This window comes from Neolamprologus brichardi, chromosome 3 (assembly GCF_056152115.1).
Source record: "Neolamprologus brichardi isolate AB-2024 chromosome 3, ASM5615211v1, whole genome shotgun sequence".
NCBI classification, from domain to species: Eukaryota; Metazoa; Chordata; class Actinopteri; order Cichliformes; family Cichlidae; genus Neolamprologus; species Neolamprologus brichardi.
The window spans coordinates 39052375-39078303 of NC_142106.1; the positions used below are offsets into that span (position 1 = coordinate 39052375).

A 25929-nucleotide genomic window follows, 5' to 3' on the forward strand; every position below is an offset into this window, starting at 1 on the left:
AAAAATAAAAGGGGCAAAAACAAACTATTTTAGTTATTGCAGAACGTGACAGCTGCTACAAAGGTAAATCTATACAACTGTGAGGTTTATATACAAGTGAAGCTACGCAGATGCTCGGCGGTTAAGACTGTCAACTCAGATATTTGCAAGCACAAGCCTTGAATCCTGATCTTAGCCTGGCCTTTCTAAAATGCAGTTCTTTTAGTTTTTCCCCCCCTGCTGACTTGAAAATATGAATGCTGACTGAATAATGACCTTAAAGTTGTTTTCTGTTTTGAAAATGCAGAAAAAACATATTCAGAAAACCTGTTTCCACTCATTAATTATAGAAACTTACAAATGTGCAGAATACCCTTAAACCATTTGGAAACATGCTTGTTGTCTGTCCTGCTGAATCCTGGTTGAGATGATCAGTTTGTGTTTAATTCAAACCTCGCTTCATGACATTTAGCTTTGTTTAACCGAGCAGTGGAAACAGGGAACACAACTGGCAGGTCCAGTTGCCATCTAACACAGTGCAAATTTCTCCTATTTACACATTAAGATATCTGCACTATAGAAGCAGTTACAGGGAAACAGAAACTGTGGAATAATGTGCTGTTGACTAAATATATTCAGGCCTTTATTGGCTTTTAGCTTGCTTACTAACAAGATCTTTAGATGGAAAGAGCAATTTATGTCAACATGGGATCTGTGAAATGAAAAAAGGACCTTTACTAATTGAGCAATCAAGAAAGGAATAAAACTAAAAAGTAATTCTTAGTTGCACCTCGAGTTTTGATGATTTATTTGCTTCTGTATGGGCTTAATTACAAAATTTAACTTCTTTCTACCCCCGCATGCATCGTGGGAGATTTTAAGACTACACACAGCTTGCGTTTGCCAGTGTTAATATGATTACAAAAAGATTTGTGGCCTCTCATTTGAAAAGCTATTTGCCTAATGAAAAGCATTTCGCGTGCATTTTCAGCCCCTCTCCCAATATCTTTTTACCATTCCCTCATCCTGAAAACGACTGCAAACACCAACAAAACATCGATATCTGTATTGACAGCCTGTCGGGCACCGCCGGTGCAGGCATTCTGTAAGTAATCAGGCTCTGAGACGGCTCCGTGGAATATAAATCACATCAACAGGCAAACAGCATCCGACATGCCAGCGCTGACATCTGTATAATCTCACCGTCGCCGATAATCAATATCATGTCAGCTGCGTTTAGAGATGCAGAGCGAGGGGAAATCTGAGTCGCCAGTGTTTAGCGAGGCATGTAAACTGTTACGTTGGGCGTGAGGTTCACCATCCCCCCAACCCAAATGAAAACCCAGCTCCCAGGTGCTTTTGAAACAGCACAGCCAGAGACAGTCAACAGACGCTAACACCTCCATCTAAACACTCGTCTCAGGTCGGGTCAGGTCAGCTTTTTCCTGCTACTGACTAAAGCACATTATCGCCTCTCTATTTACTTGCTGCCCCTCTGAATATGCACCCACCTTTGATTGATTATTCTAATTACAGGTTAACGTGTTCTTCGGTTTGAAGTGCTTACCATAGTGCTCGACTTTATTTAATGAGACAGCTTCAGTAGGTCTAAACTGAACGCTTTCTTTTCTCATTCTGCGCTTGCCGAACTTCCCCGCTCAGTTTTCCTCAAGAGCAAAGTGAAATGCATGCACAAGAAAACAACAGAGGCTTCTAAGGTCTGAAATACAGAAATTCTCTTGCCTCTCAAATGTTTTGATCCTTCAGAAGTGACACCGTTTTGCAGCTCAAGACATTCCTCGATCCCATCACAAGCTCACGCATACTTCTGTGACATTTCCTTTGCTACGCATTAATTAGACCGTCTATTTGTGCTTCCCACTCCTGTTTTGGCATAATGATTACCTCAGTTAACTTCAAAACTTTTCAAATTGCAGTCTTAGAAAGTTTCAGAGAACTTCGAGCAAACTGAGAATGAATCTAATGAGTCGAGGGAGCAGACGTGGAAAGCTGAAAAGGTGAGACTGATTGAAAATACATCACGAAGGCTTATTACAGTCTATCAGTGAGCAAGCTTTAACTTGTTGTGTCTGTCAACCTGCACCTCCCTCCATCACCCCAACAACCTCCAAATCAGTGTCTTACCCTCTGAGAAGCTGATGAGCCCCAGAAGGTGCAGGAGCTTGATGGAGGCAAACACCAACACCACGATGCCCACCGTCTGTAGCCCCTCAGTTTCCCAGATCGCGTTCAGCATCACTCCCCCTTCTGCCCACTCCCCACCACCATACCCGGACCCGAACCCGGAGCCCGAGCCAGCTTCTTCTACTTCCGGGCCGCCGCCGGGACCAGGACCACCATTCCCACCTGGCCCCGCACTCCAGTTCCCCTGCACCAACTCCAGCGCTACGCCGGCCCAAGCGCACGGGCCGGGCGCCCCCTGGCACCCGCCTTCTGCTCGCTTGTTCTCTAAATCCTCTCTGGGTAAGGTTAAAATTGGAGATTAACAATCAGCAAGACTTGTCCTCAGGTTTGCGAGAAGTCTGAAGTCATTAAGGATGTTTCTGATTTCGAGAAGTCACTGAGAATTCAGGACGATCCTCTTTCTCTTCATTTCCTTCCCTCACAAACGAGGAGACCCTTGAAAGCCGGGAGAGCAAACTCTGCTGTTCTCTGACAGTTTGGAGCTCTCGCTCACTCTTTCAGGCGCACCGACTGCCTCACTGCAATGTAAGGGAGGGAACAGGAAAGGGGACGGATATGAGTGAGGGAGGGGAGATGGGACGGAGGCTGTGGGGAGGTGTGGTCCTAGAAGGTGCACAACCGAGCGGGAGCTACACATGTTCAAATTAACTTTAATCACAGGAGCGGCACAGCAAGCGTAACTAAATTCTGTCTGCTGGATAATTATACCATTAAATCAAGAAAATGGCATAATTCTGTGGTTATAGGGAAGACTGATCTTGGAGATGGGAGGCAAAAAAATTAAATTGCAAAAAGCCGTAGATAGAGATCAAACTAACTTTCTAGCAAGGCAAGACAAAATAAATATCTTGTGGTTCAAAAGGAAGGAAAAAGAGAAAAAGCTGATAGCGTTCACTAGATAATCACCTACTTCAGGAGTAAAGAAAGCAAGAGCATTTCTAACAAATCGCACAACTTTATTTAACTTAATCGCTTGTTTTTGAATCACATTTGATTCCGATGAGATGTGGCGAACCGATAAAGAAAACTAGAGCGACAGAGACCGTGTGTGTCCAAGAGAGAGGCTGATGCATGCAGTCAGCGTTTGGAGCAAATGAGTGAAGACACCACCATCTACTGGTCCTGTGTAGACCGTAATTATCATACAGCACAGCATTCAATATTTATCCTGTTTTAACCAAAGAAAGAAAATTGCTCCCATTTTATTTTGAAAATAAAAAGCTTTCATGTTTCAGGAAATCAATGCTTTAACTCCAATAACTACAAGTTCAAAACAAGTAGCAAAGCCACATTGGAAGCTTGTGCATTTCTGTGAGTTATTTGCGACTGCAAACACAATTTCACTGCACTCTACTTGATTATTTTGACTCAGAATGTCCCTCTGCCGTGTAAGCTGTAAATCAATTTAGAGTAAAGTCTGCCATATATCACTGATGTAAATGCACAAAGCCAACTTAATTACAATCATCACAACAGGATATTATTTTGGCACTGTGAAAGAAACCGTGTCTCACCGCTTACTCAATTGCTCTATGATAAATATCCAGTGTGACGCAGTGCTCTTTTCCAGTGATGGAAAAACGCGCACTCATCCATTTACATGCGGTCCATCTGCCGCTACTTTTTCTTCAGCAACACAGAATGGAAAGTAGGAGATGTAATTCCATGTTTTTTTTTTAATTCTCTGAATAATTTAGCATGATGCTATTTGAAAAAGAAAATAATATTCAGCAGACATCCTGCTTAACCTGAATAGCCCAGAGCATTTTTAAAAAGTCATTGGTATGGGAGACTTGTCCTTGCAAAGTGAGACATTTGATGAGGACTGAACTCAAGGATTATTTTGTATGCAATAACTTTAAAAATGTGCATTTATTTGTATATTTGTATTTTGGGTGCGCTGTTCTGAAAACTGACTTAGAGCAAAAAGTGCATCCTTAGGCAGTATAATACTACTACTATAATACTACTATAATAATAATAATAATTACCTCGTGCAAAAGAGTCTACTTTTCTTCTCCAAACATTTAATGACTGCAAATATCTCAGTTACTCTGTGTCTGGATCAGCTTTCCATGCTTTAAAAGGAAGATTTTTTTCCCTAAGTAACATATTCAATCATTGCTTTTATCTGTGTTTTACTTAAATCCATCTATAACAGACACTAAAAGAACAGTCAGATGCCATTATTGCACTACACAGCTTAGCTTATAGCAGATAAAATAACTGTTGTTGTCAAATCTAGATGCCAGCAGTTTGTCCCATAGTCTACAATCTATACATATATTTTTACTCTGAATTTGTTGTGTCCAAATCACAGGTGAGAGGATAGCAGACCAGTTAGTCCAGTCTTTTAAGTGGTATTTTCATACCAACTGTTTATGTTGGTTTAAGCTGAAGAACCTCCAATGATCCGACTCCACAGAATCTCTCAGCTATACTAAATCCCCACGTTAAATCCCCCACATCAGTGAGCAATGTCATTGTTTGCATTCATACTTTTGTTCTGGTTGACTTTCATTGCTCTGAACTGCTCTTTTTGGATTTGGAGCTCATTAAATTATAAGAAGTTAATTTCACTGAAATGCACATTTTTGAAGTATACACATTATCAGTGCTTTGAAAACTGCATTTGTGTATTGTACAAGGGCAAAATACGATATATACACACACAAACAAAAATGAATGACAATAACTCAATGAATTTAGGCATTTAGACACGGTCAAGCTGACCCCCTGAAATTCAAACTGAGCCAATTCTGAGCATCAGAATTGGGAAGGTCATTTAAGAGATTCTGAATGTGGCACGGTTGTTGGTGTCAGACTGGCTGGTCTGAGTATTTCAGAATGGGATTCTAATGGGATTTTCTCACAAAACCACCTCATTGTTTGTCTATTTGTTTTTCAGAAGTGGCCCAAAAAGGAGAAAATATTCTGTGTGTGGATGTTCCTGGCTCTAAAAGCCTTGTTGGTGCCAGAGGTTAGAGGAGAATGGCCAGACTGCTTCACGCTGATAGGAAGGCAGCCTCATGGTGCGGGGCGATATTTTCTCGGCACATTTGGGTTCCTCGGTGCCAACTAAACCCCACAGCCTACCTGAGTGTTGTTGTTGACCATATCCATCCCTTTATGACTACAGTCTACCCATCTTCTTATAGCTGCTCGCAGAAGGATAATTCTTTATCTCACAAAGTTCTCACAAATCATCTCAAACTGGTTAAACACGACAATGAGTTCACTGTTTTAGTTCAGAGCCATTTTATTAGACTGAGAAACCAGTCTCAGTCTAATAAAGCACCTTTGGGATGTGGTGGAATTGGATATTCTCATCAGTCATTACTATGATGCATAGTTACACTTCTGGAAAGGACACATCAGGCTGCAGCTGTTTTGTACGACAGTGTAACATTTTAAGAGTCCTGATATTTCATAGTTTTGGTAAAAGTTTCCATTCTCAGTAACATCATTCCAGTTTTCCGTAAAAATGCACCAACAATCACTTTAATGTCTCCTTGAGGTCAAAGGCAGTATCAACATATTTCCAATGTTAGTTTAGCATTTTAGGCCAATCAAAGTCAAACAATACACGTTTATGTGGAAGAATTACAGGTTCAGATCAGATTGTATTAGTATCAGTATTGCTCAGCTTTCACATACAATTTATGAAAAATAAACTAACCTAAAAGTTTAGTTCTTCAGCGTCTCCTGACAACTCACAGCAGAGCTGCCAACATGTGGGCACTGCCTCAGTGAAGCCACAGCCACATCACAAGGCATTCAGTGGGCCAACAGAGGCTTCACTATCCCCCTTTTCCAAAATTATGGCTTGGCTTTCCAAACACTTCCCAGAAGACCAATAGTTGATGAAACATGTAGGAATAACTGTCCAATCATAACTTCTCTCCAGCAAACAGATACCATCTTAAAACCATAAATTACTAAAGCTGTGAGGGCGGAGGTGAGACAAGTGAGAAAAGTAGTGGGGATTTTGTGGCAGTAAGCATTCACTCAGCTATTATCTAAGCCATGATTCTATCAACAGTGCTGACAGATAAATATTACACTCCACATCTTGCTCAATTAATGTCACACAAATTCTGGACAATCACCACTCTAAAAACTATTACAGGATGGCAGGTCTGACAGATAGAAAACCTGAAAATTCTGCGTTTATAGACCTGACAAGAATATTTATCTTCGCGAGACTGAGATTACAAAATGATTTTATTTCGATATTGGAGAAGAAAATGGAAGCTGTGGAAAGCTGACACTTCTATCATTTGAAACAAAGGCCTGAGGGTAAAACACAGCTCCCTGAATGAGGCTCTATAGAGCTGCTCACAACACTAATGATTCAATAACCTGTTTGAGAGCACTGAAATGTTATTCAAGGAATATTACATTAAAGACCAATAAAGACGCCAGCTGCCTCAATCAGACATAAAAATATGAAATTATCTCAAGGAATAAGAAGCCTTTCAGCTGTAACGTGAAAGGCTTTCTATTAATGTCATCGGGACTATTTAAAAGTCTTGAACCAACCCTCATTTCTTTCTGCTTTCCTACAAAAATTGGAAATAGGCGGGGGAATTTATTGCAAACATACATGGGAATACAATATAAGGCCAAAACAGAATTTGTACTTTTCTAACGAACTTGAAAGTCCATATTTGGTATCATATATTAATATTAATTCACATTTGACCACCTTTATTCTCAACAAGCTTCCTTGTTTAAGTCATCTTCAGGAATAGTTCTCCAGGCTTCTTGAATGACATTTAAAGCTCCTCTTTGGATGTTGGCTGCCTTTGACTCTGTTCTCTGTCAAGATGATCCAACACTACTTCAATAATGTTGGGGAGGCCAATCCATGACTGGTAGGGTTCTACTGTGTGGTTTTTCACACACTTGTGTTCACTGGCAGTGTGTTTGGGATGAGTGATCCATCCATGCTCATCCATTTGCTTCTGCTCATCCTTCTCAGGGTCGCGGGGGGCACTGGAGCCTATCCCAGCTGTAGGGCGAGAGACGGGGTACACCCTGGACAGGTCACCAGTCTGTCGCAGGGCTAACACACAGAGACAGACAACCATTCACGCTCACATACACTCCCGCATTCACACCTATGGGCAATTTGGATTAATCAGTTAACCTATCCCCACTAACTGCATATCTCTGGATGGTGGGAGGAAGCCGGAGTACCCGGAGGGAACCCACGCAAACACGGGGAGAACATGCAAACTCCACACAGAAAGACCCCGGCCTGATGGTGGAACTGAACTCAGGACCTTCTTGCTGTGCAGCAACAGTGCTAACCACCGTGCCACCGTGCTGGATGAGTGATGAAAAATTAAATTGCTGTCAATCAGATGCTTTCCAGATAGTATGGTGAATGGTTCCATTGGGTTTTATTTTTTTATCTGGGTACTGTATTACTGTAATGGCAGTGTGTTTGGAATCACTGTCATGCTGAAAAATGAGACCATTGCCAGTCAGATGCATTCCAGATAGTATTGCATGGTGATGGCTGAAATTGAGTTTCAACCCATAACAGAGCCCCCACTGTGTTTTACAGATGGCTGCACACACTCATTGCTATACCTCTGTGCTGACCTCCTCTGTACATACTGACAGCAGTTCAAACCAAACATTTCCAAATTCAATAGACTGCTCCATAAGGCCTGATACCACTGATTTTCAGTCCATTTCTTCTGTCATCTAGCAAATTTCATCTTTTTCTCCCTGCTTTCCTTGGCCACCATGAACAGTAGACGGAAAAGCTGATAGGCCAGATGTAACGCAATACGCTTTGTGTTATTGCAGCAGGTGCTTTGCTGAGTTGTCTGTTATGTGCAGACACAACACTGGTCCATCCTTAGAGTTAGGTTTTTGTGTTTGGATGATACACAGGTCAGTGTCGACTGACTTAAAAAAGAAAGCCTGGAGAATTATTGCTTGACTTTAAAAAACAAACAAAAAAAAAAACCAAGTTAGCTCCTTGGAAACAAAGTATAAAGCTCAAGACTTTAGCACAGCAATATATGTATAATGACAAACAGCATTTGAAAACTGTGCACATCTAAAGATGTCTCCCTTTTTTCCTCTGTTGAGCCACAGATGCCAGGGGATGTGTGTTTTTGAGAAAGACTATGGCAAAAAAAAAAAAAATATTTCCTGTGATGTAGTTTGGCACAAAGGAGATGTGCAATAATTTCTCTAAATCAGTTCACATTAAAGGCTTTTAATTTGGTAGTTTCTAGTTATTCCTTCTACTAATTTTTGAGAACCATACAAGAGACATGTGCCTGATGACAGCTTGCACCAACCAAATCCCCACATTCATCATTCCTTCACTGAGAGCTTTCACAAAGACCTTGTCCAACCTCTATAACCTTTGTTAGATAGCATCTTTGAAAAGAAACAAGTCTGAAATGTCAAGCTGCACTCAGGTCTGGAGATTTGCCATGTCCAAATCTCTTATCTGCGATCAGGCAAGACAAGTCTGAGTGACAAACATGCAGTCCTTTTTGTTCATTTGCCGCTGTAGACTGATGGACACTGATCTTGGAACAGATTACATATTTTTCTCACTCACTTGCTGCCCACACGTCTCATCACTTTTCATGCTCAGTATTCATAAGGGGAGGATCTTATCACGCTTGGTCTGGGCAGAGTGGACACGAAGGACAGGATCGACAGTACAGGTCACTGAAAAAGTCTTGCAAGCTTAAAGTGTTTCCTGTGTACATGAAACTTATTACCAGCCAAATGGACTAAAACTAAACAGTAGCCTATGTGAGTTTTACTTCTTAAAAGATTTTACCCTTTTTCCCCCACACAGTCACTGCATATGCATACCAAACAGGCCCCCAAGAACAAAATTCCCATTAAAAACTGGACACGTGTTATCTTTCTTAAGCACACGATGAGCCTCGGTGAAAATACAAAACCAACAGCAGAGAAACTGGCTTCGATGTAACCGTCATCAATCAAAGCTACACCGATCGGTGGATGGGCAAAGAGGCGAAGATGAGATTGTCCCGCTGTTTACAGATCAGCTTAGAGAACAAGTGGATGATATAATTAGGTGACACCTGCAGTCATTTGCTCAGGCATGCAGAGCAGTGTTAGTGTTTGGGTTATGTGTTCCAAGGCACATTAAAATGAGGCTGTCATATTTACAGAGGCAGCGCCTGTGAAAGGGTAGACAATTATGAGCCGTGAACCAGGGAAACCCTCAGTGAAGCAGCTTGTGCAATCAACCACGGAGTGCTGTGGGGTGACTGATATTGAGGACTTAGTTTGTAGACAGCACACTCTGCAAAGTGCGTGCGCATGCATGCATTTATAGAAATTTGCAATATTTAACCCTTTCAACCCTAAAGTTTTGAAATGTAGTCTGATTGAATGTATGTCAAGCACCATAGATAACGTATTGGAATGTGTCACTATTGAAATCCATGTTGAAAAAGCTAACAATATAATTATAAGTTGCATCTATAGGACACCAGGTTCATGCCTTGAGACATTCAATGAAAAACTTGCTGCTATGTTTAGCAACCTAAATGATAAAAAAGTGCAAATAATTTGTGGTGATTTTAATATAGATTTGCTAAACCCAAATGGACATCAGAAAACAACAGATTTCATAAATACAATGTATAGTAACTCCCTTTTCCCTGTAATTATAAAACCAAGTAGAATAACAATTGATACAGCTACATTGATAGATAATATATTCACAAATAAAATTGACCATGAAATAGTAGGTGGACTTCTTATAACTGATATAAGCGATCATCTTCCTGTTTTTGCAATTTTTCAAAATTATTTTGGGATTAAAACTAAACAAAAGAATCAAATATTTGATATGATATGACTTAGAACAACAAGAGCCATTGCTGCCCTCCAGGTGGACTTAAAGGAACACAATTGGAATGAGGTTTTTGCAAATGAAGATTCAAATAGTGCATATGATGCATTCTTATCAACTGTAATTTCACTATATGAAAAACATTGTCCTTTAATGAAAATCACTAGAAAGCATCACAGATCAAATAAGCCATGGATCACAAAGGGGATAGAAGATGCATGTAAAAAGAAAAATAATCTATATAAGAGATTCATAAAACAGAGGACAAAAGATGCTGAAATAAAGTACAAGTTATATAAAAATAGATTAGTAAATATTATAAGAACAAGTAAGAAAGAATATTACCACAAATTATTGGAGCAAAGTAGAAGTAGCACACAAGAAACATGGAGGATATTAAATAGTATAATCAAAAAGGGCTCAAAAAATAAGAATTATCCAGATTATTTTAAAAAAGATAAAGATATTGTGCTTGATAAAACTAAAGACATTGCAAATGAATTTAATGATTTCTTTGTAAATGTTGGCTTTAATTTAGCAAAAGAAATTCCAGAGTCAAGAAATAATAACGACCTAAATAAACATATTACTCAGAATGTGTCCTCCATGTTTATTGGTGCTGTAACTCATAGAGAAATAATTAACATTGTGAAGACATTTAAAAATAAAAAGTCCACTGACTGTTTTGGTATTGACATGATATTAGTTAAAAGTATTATAGAATATATAGTGCAACCTTTCGCATACATTTGTAATCTGTCCTTTCAAACTGGTGTATTTCCCTCACAAATGAAAATAGCAAAAGTTATTCCAATCCATAAAAACGGAGAGAGAAGTCAGTTTACCAATTATAGGCCAATATCACTGCTCCCACAGTTCTCAAAAATTTTAGAAAAGTTATTTGTTAATAGACTTGATAAATATATTGAGAAGCATAATCTCCTAAGTGATAACCAATATGGCTTTAGAGTGAAAAGGTCCACTTCGATGGCAGTGATGGAACTTGTAGAAGGGATATCTAATGCTATAGATAATAAGGAATATACTGTTGGTGTTTTTATAGACTTAAAAAGGCGTTTGATACGATTGATCATTCTATATTAATGAATAAACTAGAGAGATATGGCATAAGAGGGTTAGCATACAAGTGGATGAAAAGTTACCTGGATGACAGATATCAATATGTCGAATTCAATAATGTAAAATCTAAGCAGTTGAAGGTAACTTGTGGTGTTCCTCAGGGCTCTGTGCTGGGCCCTAAATTATTTATATTATACATAAATGACATATGTAGCATTTCCAAACTGTTAAAATGTGTATTGTTTGCTGATGATACCACTCTGTATTGCTCAGGTAAAAACCTAGAACAGCTTCTGACTACAGCGGAAAAGGAGTTAAATATATTAAAAAACTGGTTTGATGTAAATAAGTTATCATTAAATATAAAGAAAACAAAATTGATTATTTTTGGCACTAGACAAATGAAAAATGTATCTAAAATCAGGGTTAATGGAATTGAAATTGAAAGAGTGTACGAAAATAAATTTCTTGGAGTGATAATTGATGATAAGCTGAGTTGGAAGTCTCATATAAACCATGTGAAAACAAAAATGTCAAAAACCATTGCTATTATCTATAAAACAAAGCATGTCCTGAACAAAAAATCATTATACACACTCTATTGTACTCTGTTGCTTCCATATATGACTTACTGTCTGGAGATATGGGGTAATGCATATAAAACGAACACTCTTCCTATTTTCAAGTTGCAAAAAAGAGCTATAAGAATTATAAACCAATCAAACTATATAGAACCAACTAACATTTTGTTTATTAATCTGAATACCCTGAAATTTTATGATTTAGTTGAATATAAAATGGCACAGATAATGTATAAAGCACAAAATAACTTGCTTTGCCCCAGTACTCAGAAGCTGTTCAAAGTCAGAGAGAGTCAATATGACTTAAGGGGAACAGATTTCTTTAAAAAAAACAAGATAAGGACAAATATAAAGCAGAGATGTGTTTCTGTTAGAGGAGTTAACCTGTGGAATAGTTATGACAGTGATTTAAAAAGGTGTAGTTCATTTTCCTTGTTTAAAAATATGTTTAAAAATAGAGTATTAGAAAAATATATATATCAAGAATGAAAAGAGCAAAAAAAAAAAAACAAAAACAAAAAACAGAAAACCTCTTGATTCTTTTGCTTTGATGTAGTTACTTACTAAGGTGGTGGTGTTTTTTCTTGTTTGTTTGTTTGTTTGTTTTGTTTTTGCTTTGTTTGCCTTCTCTCACCCCAACCGGTCGCAGCAGATGGCCGCCCCTCCCTGAGCCGGGTTCTGCCGGAGGTTTCTTCCTGTTAAAAGGGAGTTTTTCCTTCCCACTGTCGCCAAAGTGCTTGCTCATAGGGGGTCATATGATTGTTGGGCTTTTCTCTCTGTATCTATGAAGCGCCTTGAGGCGACATTTGTTGTGATTTGGCGCTATATAAATGAAATTGAATTGAATTGAATTTTATTATTTGCTTCGAGCCCTGTGTACAGGAGCTGCATGCTAAAAGATCTTTTGTTAAAAGGGTTGGCGTAATAAGCAAATGCTTCAGCCAATACCTTTTGATTAGCCTTGTGTCATGCTTTCTTGCTTTGTGGTAAATCTTTGTTCTGTCTTCACTGAGATATTTGAATGCTAATCAATAAACATATCAATCAGAAAATATCAATCAGAACCTCTGCATACACATTAAAACTGTAGGGAAGACAAAAATGACTGTTTCAGACTATATATAGGAAGTGACAATTCATTCTGTCTACTGAGTCTAATCCAGGACTCAAATAAATGTGTATTTATGTGATATTCAGCAAGAATTCAACAAGTCAGCAAGTGCATGAATAGTGTACAGAATTTCATGCTACAGTATTATGCAAAACTCTTGAGCCACCCCTCATTTCTTTATATTTTGCTTTCTTTTTTAGAGTGCTTGACCAATAGTTCTCCAGGCTCCAGGCCCTTCACTTGATCCAGCTGCAGGTCATTGAAGCCTTATTAGAAATTCTTTCAGTGGAGGCGTGGATATCAAGAAGCCATTCTTAAGAAGGCAATACATGGAAAATTGCTGAGGTATGCCAGATTACACAAGAACTGGACTGAAAATCAGTGGGAACAGATCTTTGTTGTCAATGCATCAATAAGAGTTCAAGACAGAAGTACAGCAGTGAGTGTCTGCAGCCATCTGTAAAACACGGTGGAGACACTGTCGTGGCTTCTGGCTCTATTTCAGTCAGTGTTGTTGGACAAAACTGATGAAGTTTTGAATGTAGACAAGTACCACAGATTTTGATCCACCATGCAATACTATCTGGAAAGTGCCTGATTGGCAACATCTTCATTTTTCAGCATGACGATTATTCCAAACACACTGCCAAAGCAGTAAGAGCATACCTGGTTAGAAAAACACACAATGGAACACTATCAGTCATGGATTGACCTCCCCAGAGCCCAGACTTCAGCATTAGTGAGGCAGTGTGGGATCATCTTGACAGAAAAAAAGGCAGCCAACATCCAAAGAATCGCTTTGAGTGTCCTTCAAGAAGACTGGAGAACTATTCCTGAAGACTATCAAATCTCTTATCTAATAAAAGCTTGTCTTTATAGGAGAAAGAGTTAAAGAATCCACAAGAAACCTTGTATAGGAGGGTTCAGACAATGTTGTAGAATAGAGATGGTCATACCAAAAATTGAATTTCAAGCTCATAAAAATTGAACAACTTTGTTTTAACTTATATATAGTATCTCCATTTTTAATTTGCAAATTTCAGTAAATCGATGCATCAATTTTCCGAGCAATATATGAAGAAATGGGGGTGAGGAGGACAAAAGAGTTTTTGCACAATACTGTATGCTCACATCTACCTAAAGGAAATGCAAAAAATGAATACGCTGGGATCTGATGCATTTCCTATGGGCTGTAGTTTGTTTTTTGATCTGGACCTTATTACTTGTTTTATGTGTTTTTGTAAATGTCAAGTTAAATTACTCAACAACTGATGTAATATGAATGTAGTAACATTGTTCTATTTTAGAGATGGTATTTCGGTACTTCACATGTTTGAGCTTTTTATTTAGAAAGAAATGCAGAGCTGCGATGTGGCTTACCGTGATGATGTGCACTGCTGTACTGAGCACTGTTACACATGCAGCACATGAACAAGAGAAACTGTCTTTATCATCATTCTGAGTTGTTGGGTGGTGGCAAAAACACATCTGTGCATGTGGAGACACCATCAATCTACCTTGTCTTTTTTTACTACTGCAGGTATGTGAGTTGGGCTCTTTGGTTATTTTCTGAAATATGGGTGTGTGGCCTCAGCGACATTCACAGGAAATGCGTTTTCCCCTACCCACTACATCTGCTGTGCTATGGCGATGCCTCATCATTCAAGGTTGGATGGCTAGTAAACACATACGCTCGTCCTCCCCCATTTTCCCACCTGAATCAGTTCTGTCCAGTCCAATTCACCAACTCTGAAAGTTACAAACATGCCCCAGGAAGACCTTACTTTTAAAGGTAATGAGCCAATTCAGGAAGCAAACCTTACTTGTTATACGCTTTTGCATTTTAGTGGATTGCATGTTTCACCGTGTTTCCATGCAAAAAAACAAAAAAAAATGCTAATTCTATCCATAGCATGGTGTCAAATAAGGAAGAAGGGGAGAAAGACCTACAAATTGCTCAAATACTTGACCAACCAGATCATAAAGGATGCTGAAATTTAGCTCCAAGAAACAAAAGCACAATAAAAGAAAAGGCAACATGTTGAGTGATGGGTCGGAAATTCCCTTTGGAGGCAATAAGCCTATAAATGAAAGACATTCATTTTCTCAACAAAACGGCAGCCATCTCTCTCTACAGCAGAACCACTAGATCTTTATCAAACTCCCAATTCATTCCACATGATTAGTTGTAGTGAAGGGAAAGGTCAAAGGTATTGTCTGCAGGTGGACAGTAATACAAAGATCCAGACAGCGTGCTACAGGAGATAACATTGAACTCCTCCTTTCTGTGCCTCTGCAATATTAGCTCCTCCGCGGCTATCTGTCGGCTCACTGTGGACAACACGTGAGGCCAAAGAGCAGGACTCGAGTTGTCTTTGCACAGCCAGCCTGTCATCTGATTTATGACGCGCCATCCTTTCAGCAGCAGCAAAGTGCCAGTCAAGCTGAGCTTCGAGTGCAAAGGTTGATGGAGAACATGCATTAGCAGGAACAGTAAAAAGAGACCAAGGGTGGCATAAAATGGCAGACAGAATACGGGACGGCTGGAGCCACTGTCCAAAGGATGAGATATGACGAGCACAGTTCAGCAGAAAGAAAAAGATGCTGAGAGGAAATCGATATAGAAGGCTGTTCCTAAAAGGAATCATCAACGTGGGTATAAATTTATTTAGCAGGATGTGAGAAAGTGATGAGTAGTGCATGAGCTGTTGTGTCAAAGCAAATACTAAACTTTCTGGGTTATAGAGAGCACGCATTGTGTTGAAGCTATTAAGCGCCAAATCAAATATTTATAGTACTGCTGAGTTTGCTGCTTAAACAGACACTGATTTGATGGATCGTATCAAAGCAAAAACACGAGAACCCAGTTTATATTCAACAGCAAGACAGAATGAGGAGACTGGGCTACTGAATTTCAGGTTAATGCTTTTATTTCCTCCTCTTCTTTCAGTCGTGTAAACTTAACTGGCTGACACTCCGGGACTAATTCCCGTGTTTGCTTCAAAGTGTAACTTCATTCACCTGTAATTAGAAATAAACTCTGATAAATGAGTCCCAACAAATCTCATATCCTGCGTTGTGAGTTCGGTAGTGACAACTCTGGCTAGGGATGCTTAAAACCATCTTTGCACTGCTGCATGCTGCAGGGTATGCATGCTTTATCATATTCCTGATTCTCCAATTAGGAAAAAACAAATACAAACAATTTACTTTTGCCCTGAAAGCCAGGATAAAATAATTATGCCATAAAGTATCTAATGAAAAAATATCTGTATTAAATAAACATATCCACTTAATATTCCAAGCAAGGGGATCTCCTGAGGCGAAGTTTGGTTGAGGTGTTAATAATCTTGCACTGCTAAATATTCTGGTATTCAATACAGCTTCATTTCTAGTTAATTGTGTCGAGACATCCCCTGCCATAACAGTATTAAATGTGAGGAAATAATTTATGAAAGCTGTTTGGTCCACAGATCAGATATCATTTAGCAGCGGAGCATCCAGTAGAATAATGTTTTATCGAACCCAGAGATACACTTACAAATCAAAAAAAATGTTCATCGTGCATAGTGAGCGATTTAATATCACGGGCGAACATGAACCGGAGTTCATTGCTGAAGAATTTCCTGTTAACAGTGGGCTGTCACAGTGCACAACACAACAATAGCACAACAATAAATAGCACCACAAGCAGGTACTGCGTTATATTAGGAGGTGGTAAAATTATGTGAGAATGCACAAACTGAGAAAACTGCCACAACAACAACATGAAAGTGCAGTTAGTCTGCATTTTTCATGAGCTTATTCTTCATTTCTGGGAATAAAAAGTGTAAATAAGCAACAAGAACACTATATCTGCTATATTTTGGTAAAACCATAATCCGAGTGAGCACTATAATCCTGTTAGAGTATACTGCAACCAAATTTTTCTTAACTTGCTTTAATTTCCTATTATAAAATAATTGTAGCAATCTGTTAAAATGGCTTTTTTGTATTAGGGAATAAAACTTGATTTAGCTTTAACATTTATCATGAGGCTTTTATCAATGCCTGAAGGCAAGCATGTAATGATTGCACTGAATATAACCCCCAGTTCCACTATAATTTATTAACATTTCAGTGTGATAATGAGCTTTTCCCCATGTTGTTGTTGGAATCAATTCATAATTTTACAAAACATGAGCATAAACTCGGACTATTTCCCACAACGTCTCTCTCTCCTTACCCCAAACCCCCGCAGATGGCTGCCCCTCCCTAATCCTGGTCCTGCTGGAGGTTTCTTCCTGTTAAAAGGGAGTTTTTCCTTCCTCCAAGTGCTTGCTCATAGGGTGTAGTCTGATTGTTGGCGTTATGCATCTATTATTAAAGGGTCGTTATCTTACAATGTAAAGCACTTTGAGGCAACTGTTGTTGTGATTTGACGCTATATACAAACAACCGAATTGAAAGAACCAAAAGCAAAACCCAAACACGGAACAAACAGATATAAACATTCAAACACAAATGTGTGAAAGGAGGAGCTGGGTTGCAAAGAGGCTTGCAGATGCACAATGAGATTTACCAACTGGATGAGTAAAGGTTCTATGTTCTAAAACTTCTAAGTAAAAGGAAGGAGAGGTGATTTCTAAATGTTCTGCGTGCTCCAAAAAGGCTTAACTCTGCTTTTCCTTAATATGTGAACAGGTTCCAAAACCAAAGACCAAGCTTAAGGCTTTCAGTTGGAAAAAGTAGATTTTTAAAATGGAGATTTTCTCCTCATGGAGGCCATACAGATTCCAGCACTTAGAAGCATTTGTTTCTACATACAGCTCAGCTCCAAAAAAAGCTTAAACCTCATCTTCCCTTTTACAAATGTGCCTGCAGGATGATCCCCAGAACAAATGAAAGCATCATACGTTCATGATTTTCCAAATCAATCATTAGTAGCTCTCTCATTGCAGAGATTGATGACAGAGTAAAACTGAAGCCTGTGGAATCATCCCTAACAGAGTTTAATTCAGCAGAAAGCCACAAGGCACAACAATATTTCTCTGATACCTGTCTGAGGCTCTGGGTTATTATCCAAAATTATAATAAATTGCAGATTTTTTAATATTCCTTCACTGAATAATATAGAACTAGATTTGTGAAAAATATGTCGAGAAAGTAAGATGAAGGCAATAAGGAGCACATTACTCATGCTATGAAGGGGACTAAATGTTTTTTTTAAAAAGAGAGAGAAATCTTACATATTCCACTTTATTTAATGTGCTCTATACAAACATGAGCCTCCCTTTGCTTTGTGCCCACATTTTAAAAGTTAATAACTGTCACATCCACATGTGCTGTTCTAACAATATTTAAATGCTTTGTATTTTGTTTAAAACTCACACTGTAGTATGCTTTAGGGTTTACATTTGGTTTCAATTTGAGTTTAAGTGCCCTCCTGGTGTTTCATTTTCTATCTACAGAGCTTTATTACTGAACCCACTTACTACATTACTTGCATTTATATGGTTGCACTGCACTTTGTTAGGTTGGTGTGCAAGTGCAAGATAAGAAAATTTATGTTCTTCTTACCAATTACTGCCCATTAAATCACACAGCTGGAACTGTTGGAAAACTGAATCCGCCTGATAGATACTGGTTTGTTTTTACTAGAGAACCTGGCTTCCAATCCTGGACTCATTAGTACTGAGTGGTGAGGCTGACTGTAAACTCTGGTTCCCTCTGGTGGCACATCTGCTAAACATGCACGTCAAAGAGAAATGAGAAATTTTTTACATAGGTTTAACTGTAAAACCACATTAAAAATGTGAGCTTATCGCAGAGAACAGTTATGGGCTTTTTAATGGACTGGAACTACACAGTGGTGTAAACATACAAATAATGTACAATAATAACTTTTCTCTGTGTTTATTATGTTGACAGATTCTCTGGTACACAAAACCATTGTAATACACTCTTTTATTATCCATAAAAACTACACAATGTAATAAAAAACACACATAAACAAAACACATTATATCTAAAAGCCGTGTCATGGCAGCTTGAATGCCAGTGATTAAGCATCTTTATGTATTTTTTTTCCAAACACAGTACTGTGTTTGTTTGACTCCAAGAAATTATGTTTTATAATGCAGCCAAGCACATCAGAGCACTCGCTTAGCAAATATTATTAGGATGCAAATACATGTCCTCTCCATTATTCATTCACTATAGACCAGAGTAGTTTCCTCTGTGAATCCATAGATAGATAGATAGATAGATAGATAGATAGATAGATAGATAGATAGATAGACAGATAGACAGATAGACAGATAGATCAGCATAAAGATAACGTTAAAGGAAAAAAATGAATGTGCAAAAACAGAGTTAATAAATAACATGTGCACTTTTGTTATTCTTTTAGCTGCTGCCTTCAGGGGTCGCTACAGCGCCTATGTGCACCATTACCCTATCTCTAGCATCCTCCTCTGTCCCACCAACCCTCTCCATGTCCTCCTTCACTAAACCCCTGTGGTCTTCCTCTTTTCCTCATAACTGGCAGCTCTATCTTCAACATCCTTTGAGCAGTATACCCACTATCCCTCCTCTGTACATGTCCAAACTCAGTCTTGCCTCTCGAACTTTGTCTCCAAACTGCTCAACCTGAGCTGTTCCTCTGATGAACTCGTTTCAAATCCTGTCCATCCTGGTCACTGTCAATGAAAACCTTAACATCTTCAGCTCTGCTTCCGTCTTTCTGTCTGTGCCGCTGTCTCCAAATCATACATCTTTCTGTGACTTTCTGTCTCTTACGCATCATCAGTCACATCATCTGGATGGTTGATGCCAGGTATTTAAACTCATCTACCTTCACCAGCCCTTCCTGTCTCCCTCTTATTCACACATCTATCCTCTCTTGCTTCAATAAACATCATGTACACTGTAAATCTTATAATCTTGGGACACAGTCTACCAACCCAGTAACCCACAGCAGGTGAGACCTGTGGCATGAGGGGTGCACTGTGTTCAATGAAGGTGAGAGCATACATTATTCCATCCAACACATGAAAATAATTTGTCCTCCTGAAGTCTAAGAGTCTAATTTACACACGGTAATGGCTATGGCAGCATGTACTGGCAGTGTGTTTACAGAGTCACTGCTGATGAAAGCCACACCTTCAGCAGCAGCCATGTAAATGGCTGCCCTTGTCAGCTGTCACGTCCCACTGCACTGGTGACACACCGCTGTCACTCACTGTCACACCACTGAAGAGAGGCACAGACACTGAAAAGAGCCATTTGGGTCTGGCTGTGTTGTGAGTCTATTTTTATCCAAAAACCATCAAGTGGGAGAGTGCCACAGAGTAATAATCAGCTCTACAAATTGCTGTTATATTTCCTGGTTTATTGTTGGCTTGGTTTTGGAGAGAGCATGTCAAGTTAAAAAAAAAATCAAGTCCTTTGTTTTGGTTGGACCTTTGAAAAGGCACTCATACGGGACACTTCTTTGCTTTTATGACAATATTTTTACACAGATTTTTAGTAAAGGGTGTATGGAATCATCCGATTTCTAAGTGCTTTAATGTAGCAGCTGTTGAAGGGTAACGATTGAAACATGTTAGAAAGAGCAGCTTACACGTGGTTGCTGGTAAGTAGCATTACAAGAGCAGCAGCTGCAGTAAGCGTGGACACAAAAATATGGGATGAGTTTGACTATCTACCTGCTGATTTTAAAGCTATTTTAAAGTCATATCGCTGAATTTGATTTTTGGTGACATAAATCATCTCCACGTTTCTTTAACGAACCTAAAAATACATTCTTTCTTCTGATTGGTTGAGTTTGCTATCGACCACAAACAAACTGCATGGGACATAAATGGGATTTTCTCACAGTCCCACGTGTGAATGTGACTGTTACTGTTGGCGTGCTTCAAGCGGGTGTTCGTGTCATGAAAAACATGGAGGGAACATTAAAAGTACAAGTGGAACGAGCAAGTGCTTTTAATTTTGAATTGTCAAACGCTGGCAAACATTGGTCCAACACTGGCAACCGACTGCTTTTATCCTGGCTGGTCTGAAGATGTTTGCCTTTCGCAGCCATAAGGCAAACAGCTTGGCAGCCTGTACAGTAAGTGGATCTTATAAACAACAGGTGGTCTTCTGTGCCGGAGAGACCCAGCTCCTCAATATTAGATTCACACTTTGGTGGGAAAGATTCAGCATGGCACCTTGACAAATCTCCAGTGGGCGAGGGTTCAATCATTGTTCCCTCCTAAGCCAGGAGAAAGCGAACACCAAAAACAAAATGAATCATGAAGCAAAAGCATCTTTGAGAGTAGCCGCAACCAACAAGAAAAATTCAGATGAACATAAATCACTGCTTTTCTACTTCAGTACCTGAATTAGTGAAAACGTTTCATCCTTAAAATGACAAAGAACAGGATTTCATCTGGATTTGAACCCTTTACGTTTTCAGCTAATGAGAGAAAAGCAAATGTCACTGTGGCAGTTTAAAGCCCCAACTATAAATCCAGGTTCTCAGCACCTGAATGAAATCCAGTCTTCATCATCATCTCTCTCTCTTTCTCTCATTTGAATAAATAAGTTAAACGACCCACAGATGATGCAGGCTTTCACGCCCAATTAAATTTCATTTCAATTTAATAAACAAACCATCAAAGTGGAGGCGCAAATGTCAAGAACCCGCAGAGACTACTGTAAAAGGAAATCCTAAAATTACACTGAGACGCAATGAAAATGAATACAGTCAAATTATAATATTTGGCTGTGTGTGATGTACGAGTCATCACGACTGTTAAACCAATTAGCGGCAAAGTCAGGTGACTCAGAGAGATGCAACATATTCAATTAAAATAGCTTGAAGGGCGGACGCAGAGGCTGTCGAGGACTTCCGTTTGACGAGCAACAGACAACAAAGTTGACCTTATAAAGTCCACAGAACACAATCACACAGCAAGGAGACAGTAACATCCATCTGAGCCTCTAATGCTCACACACAGCCTGTAGCATTAGGTCTACTTTCAGGACATTTGCAAAAAGGAGTCAGACTTGTATTGTATATTGCTCAGTCTCCACTATCACACGTTTTAACCATCAAAACACAAACATGTCAACATTTTTAAAATCTATGTAAGAGGACCTCCACTGTCGCACAGCAGGTAGTCTTACTGTAATAAACTACACTCTGCTTTTACAAACTTTCAGCAACAAGTGGTTGAATGCTAGGAGAGAAATGATTCAGCTGTTCCCTTACCATCATAGCCAGATTCCAACAAACCAAACTGCTCCAGCACCTTAACGAACAGGACCACAACTACGAGCACGGCGATCATTTCCAGTCCCTCCAAGTTCATAGTCAACATGTCGGTCAGGTCATAGGGTGCCCATGGCCAACGATGCAGAGCTCAGTGTTCAGCACTGTCAGCAGGCCATTTAACTCCACTTAAGAGCCCTGCATCTCTGGCTCTGATGAGAAACCGGCACAAGTCAGGGAGGGAGGAAGGGGGAGAAGAAGCACGTGGAAAAGAAAGGGGGGGGGGGGGGGGATAGAGTGGCAACGCTAAAGATGAGGGGGCGTGAGGAAATGGAAAAAGAGGCAAGGAGGGAAGGGCGAGGAGAAGGGCTGAACCTGATCGTTGTGACAAAGATAAATGACAGACAGAAGGGTATAAGAACGAGGAGAGACGGTGAGCCACCAGTTGCTGTGGGATGTGGTTTAGGTGTGCTCACATCAAAAGCGCAGACATTTTCATACACTTTTTCTTGCTAATGCACGAGAGACAATCGTTACCTGTCAACATAATCCTAATTTTACACACAAACACGATGAATGGCTAATTTAATCATTAATACTCATTTCTATAAGCTTCAACAATAGACTACATACAAAAAAAAGTAGGTTGCTTTGCTCTGTTCTGTTTTGAAGGCTCAACTATTTACCAGCTAATGCTAGCTAGCTGGTTATCAGGCTGCAACCATCAACTGTGGTTGTGTTGCGCAGACAAATATCAATACTAGTGCAGACCTCGTAAAAGGTTCCAATAACACAAAAATGAAGTCAAGAAGTTGCAAATCACTGATTTCAGTGTCTCTGCAGACAGCGGCACTGTGACTGACACCCAGTCAAAGTGGCCATAACCTAATTCTCACAGTTTGAAATGTTGGGTTACAAAGGAGATTAACCCTGCATGTGATTTATCACACAGAGTCGCCCAACTGTTGGGGTTTCGCCCCATTATTGTAGTGTCTTTACTTAAAACACTATGAGGTGACCATTGTTGTGATTTGGCACCATATAAACAAAACTGAATTTAATTAAAAGTTTATTTAGATTTTTTGTGGATTGTTTCTGTTAGTTACTTTCATGCTCTTGTTTTTTTTTTTTACAAGTTTCTTTAACATGTTTCCCAGCCATCCCCAGTGTTTCCCCCTCATGCAGAGTTGATTTGTATATTTGTGTGTGTAATACTTTCATTTGCTGGTTACTTCCTGTTTTGTTTTGGCAGTCATCTGTTTCCTGTGTCTTGTATTTACTCATTATTCTTATTGGTTTCACTTGCTTCTTGTTACCATTCTATGCCCAGTCCCCTGATTAAACCTTTGTGTAAACCAGGGGTAGGCAACGCCAGGCCTCGAGTGCCGGTGTCCTGCAGGTTTTAGATCTCACTCTGTGTCAACACACCTGAATCAAATGATTAGTTCATTACCAGCCCCCTGGAAAACTTCAAGACATGTTGAGGAGGTAATTTAGCCATTTGAATCAGCTGTGTTTGATCAAGGACACATCTAAAACCTGCAGGACACCGGCACTCGAGGCCTGGAGTTGCCTACCCCTGGTGTAAACCATAAATTGTTCTTTGTCTCTGTGGTTGTGTACCTGCCACATGTGTTTGCTCTCGTCGTGTGCCTCTGGCTATAGTTCGCTTTTCCATTTTGGACTTTGTTTTTCGCTTTGCCCTTTGGATTTCATGTTTTCCTTTATGGACTTTTGCAACAGCCTAATTAAACGTCTTGCCTTTTGTATAACCCCGCCTGCCTTTGGTGTCTGTGTTTTGGGTCCTCGACTTTTACACAGTCTGCATAATCTGCAGATTGTGACAGAAGGTCTTGACCTTTCTTAAATGCCACTTACGAAAAAGATAGCATGATAGAACGATGAACACGGCCACAGTGTCCTTCGCTTTCTAACCCATGCTGCAATCATTTATGCGACTGTAGTCTTGAGTTTGAATTTGCGCGATTTTACTCTTTTTTCATTTTCCCTGAACAAATTAAATCAATAGTTTAATAATTAATTACAAAGGACTATACAAAACACCTGTGTAAATTAGAGGTGATATCAGGGTCAATCAAGGCAATGACAAATCACAAATACTTGCCACAATCGAGAGAAATGTGATACTGACAAGCTCAACTAATCAAAAGCGGGAAAAGCAGGTTGAAAACTCAAAATCAGCTTAACCCAGAGTGATTGTCTGAAAATCATGGCAAATCGCTCTAGGGATTTTCTTGACAGAAGAAGACTGCAAATCACTCAAGTGATGATGTGAAAATGTTTTCCGTCTTTTCTTTTTTCAAACTCTGTTAAGGAACTAATAGCATCGTTGATTGAGGCGAGACACCAGAGAAAGTTGGCAGGAGGACTGATGAGTGTAAAATGTCAGCTTGTGAAAAAAACAACAAAAAAAACAACATGTGTCTGACCTCACCGTCACCTAGGCTTTAAATAAAGAGCAAAACCATAAGGGACGGATGATAAGCGAGAGGTCAGGGAGAAAGACAACACTGCAGATGAGAGGGCTTTGAGGTTTCTGACTGCGGTCAGCAGTCGATGAGGTCAGAGTAACGTAATCATCTGGTGTCTCCTGATTCTCTCAGTTCCTAGTTGTTGATATTGTTTGTATTGTTTCCCTATCTATCAATATACAATATTACTATTAATCCAGAAAACATCCCAGTTCCTTCACTAACAGTGAGTGAATTCCACAATTCATAGTGTGACCTGAATGTGTTTTTAAAATAGGTCATGCAAACTTAGGGCATCGAGCTGCTAAAAACTGATGAAAGGAGCAAGCAGCTTCTGTCAGATTTTCAAGATGAGCCAAAAAGTGAAATAGTTCTTTCCATTCAGAGCAATAGTCACAACTGCCTGGTGCAGAACTGCAGAAATATGATCCTGCCTAGGCACGTTTTGCATGTTTAATTAGGAAAAAAAAGTGACAATGTAGTTCATAATTAAAAGCTGCTCCAGAGATAAGGTCCCTTACACACCTTCTCATGGATGGGAGTGATCATTTCCACATTTAATCTTCGCAGCCTGTTGGCTCAAATGAATTGTTAGGATGCTGTTTTGCCATGGAAACAACCGCTCTCTGCTGCGCCTGCTATTGGGCAGCTCGTTTATCCCACTATCACTTACTTTCCTTTATTTGTGGCAGCTGGGTAAGAGCCAAATATAGCTCCCAGGTCTTGTGTGTTTGTGTGTGCATGTATGTGTGTGCACTAGCATGCTGTCTCTGGACATGAGAGGACTGCTAACTGTGTGGCTCTCAGAGAACAGGGATTGTAAAGGTGAAAAGAAGGTGTGACAGAAGCCTCAGTGACAAAAGTTGTACCCCGACATGAAGAAAAAGAAAGTGTTTTAATCTGGTATTCAATAAGATTTTGCTCCTTTTTTTGTTCTTTCAAATACTAATATCAGACCACAACCTAATCGTAAAGATTATGCCTCCACTTCTCAGCATCTCAGCTTTCCAATCACCTCAAAAACTTTGCTCAGGGTGTAATCAAGGCCCTTGGCTAATGGTAATGAAAATAATCAAGGTCTGTGCATGTCATCAGCACACAGTGTGCGGGATCAATCAGTGTATGATTGGTGATGAAGGTAATTGCCACTGCAGAGGATTGTGCTGTGTTGGATGGAGCATGCACTGTACTGTAGGGGGCAGAGGGCGTCTGCAGCACCTGCAAACTGACAAAACCGCAACAGGAGAAATACATGGAGCATCACATGAGCAGTGCATCAGTGTAAAGCCATAAAAAGGCAGTGAGCCGTACCCGCTGGGAATTGTGATAATTATAATTGCAACATTACACAAACAGGGAAAAATGAT

General features: G+C 39.5%; 1 protein-coding gene across 7 annotated transcripts in view; it reads right to left on the reverse strand.

Moving 5' to 3' along the window:
- The window catches only part of kcnip4a (potassium voltage-gated channel interacting protein 4a), a 150404-nt gene that overhangs the window by 30617 nt on the left and 93858 nt on the right, over positions 1-25929 (reverse strand). The window contains exon 1 of one of the 7 annotated variants that reach the window (XM_006804132.3): positions 2125-2691. The exons of the other annotated variants lie outside the window; for them this stretch is intronic. Coding sequence (XP_006804195.1) covers positions 2125-2236 — 112 coding nt within the window. The 5' untranslated portion in view covers positions 2237-2691. Of the gene's footprint in view, positions 1-2124; positions 2692-25929 lie in introns of those variants that run through there. 7 annotated transcript variants of the gene reach the window in all.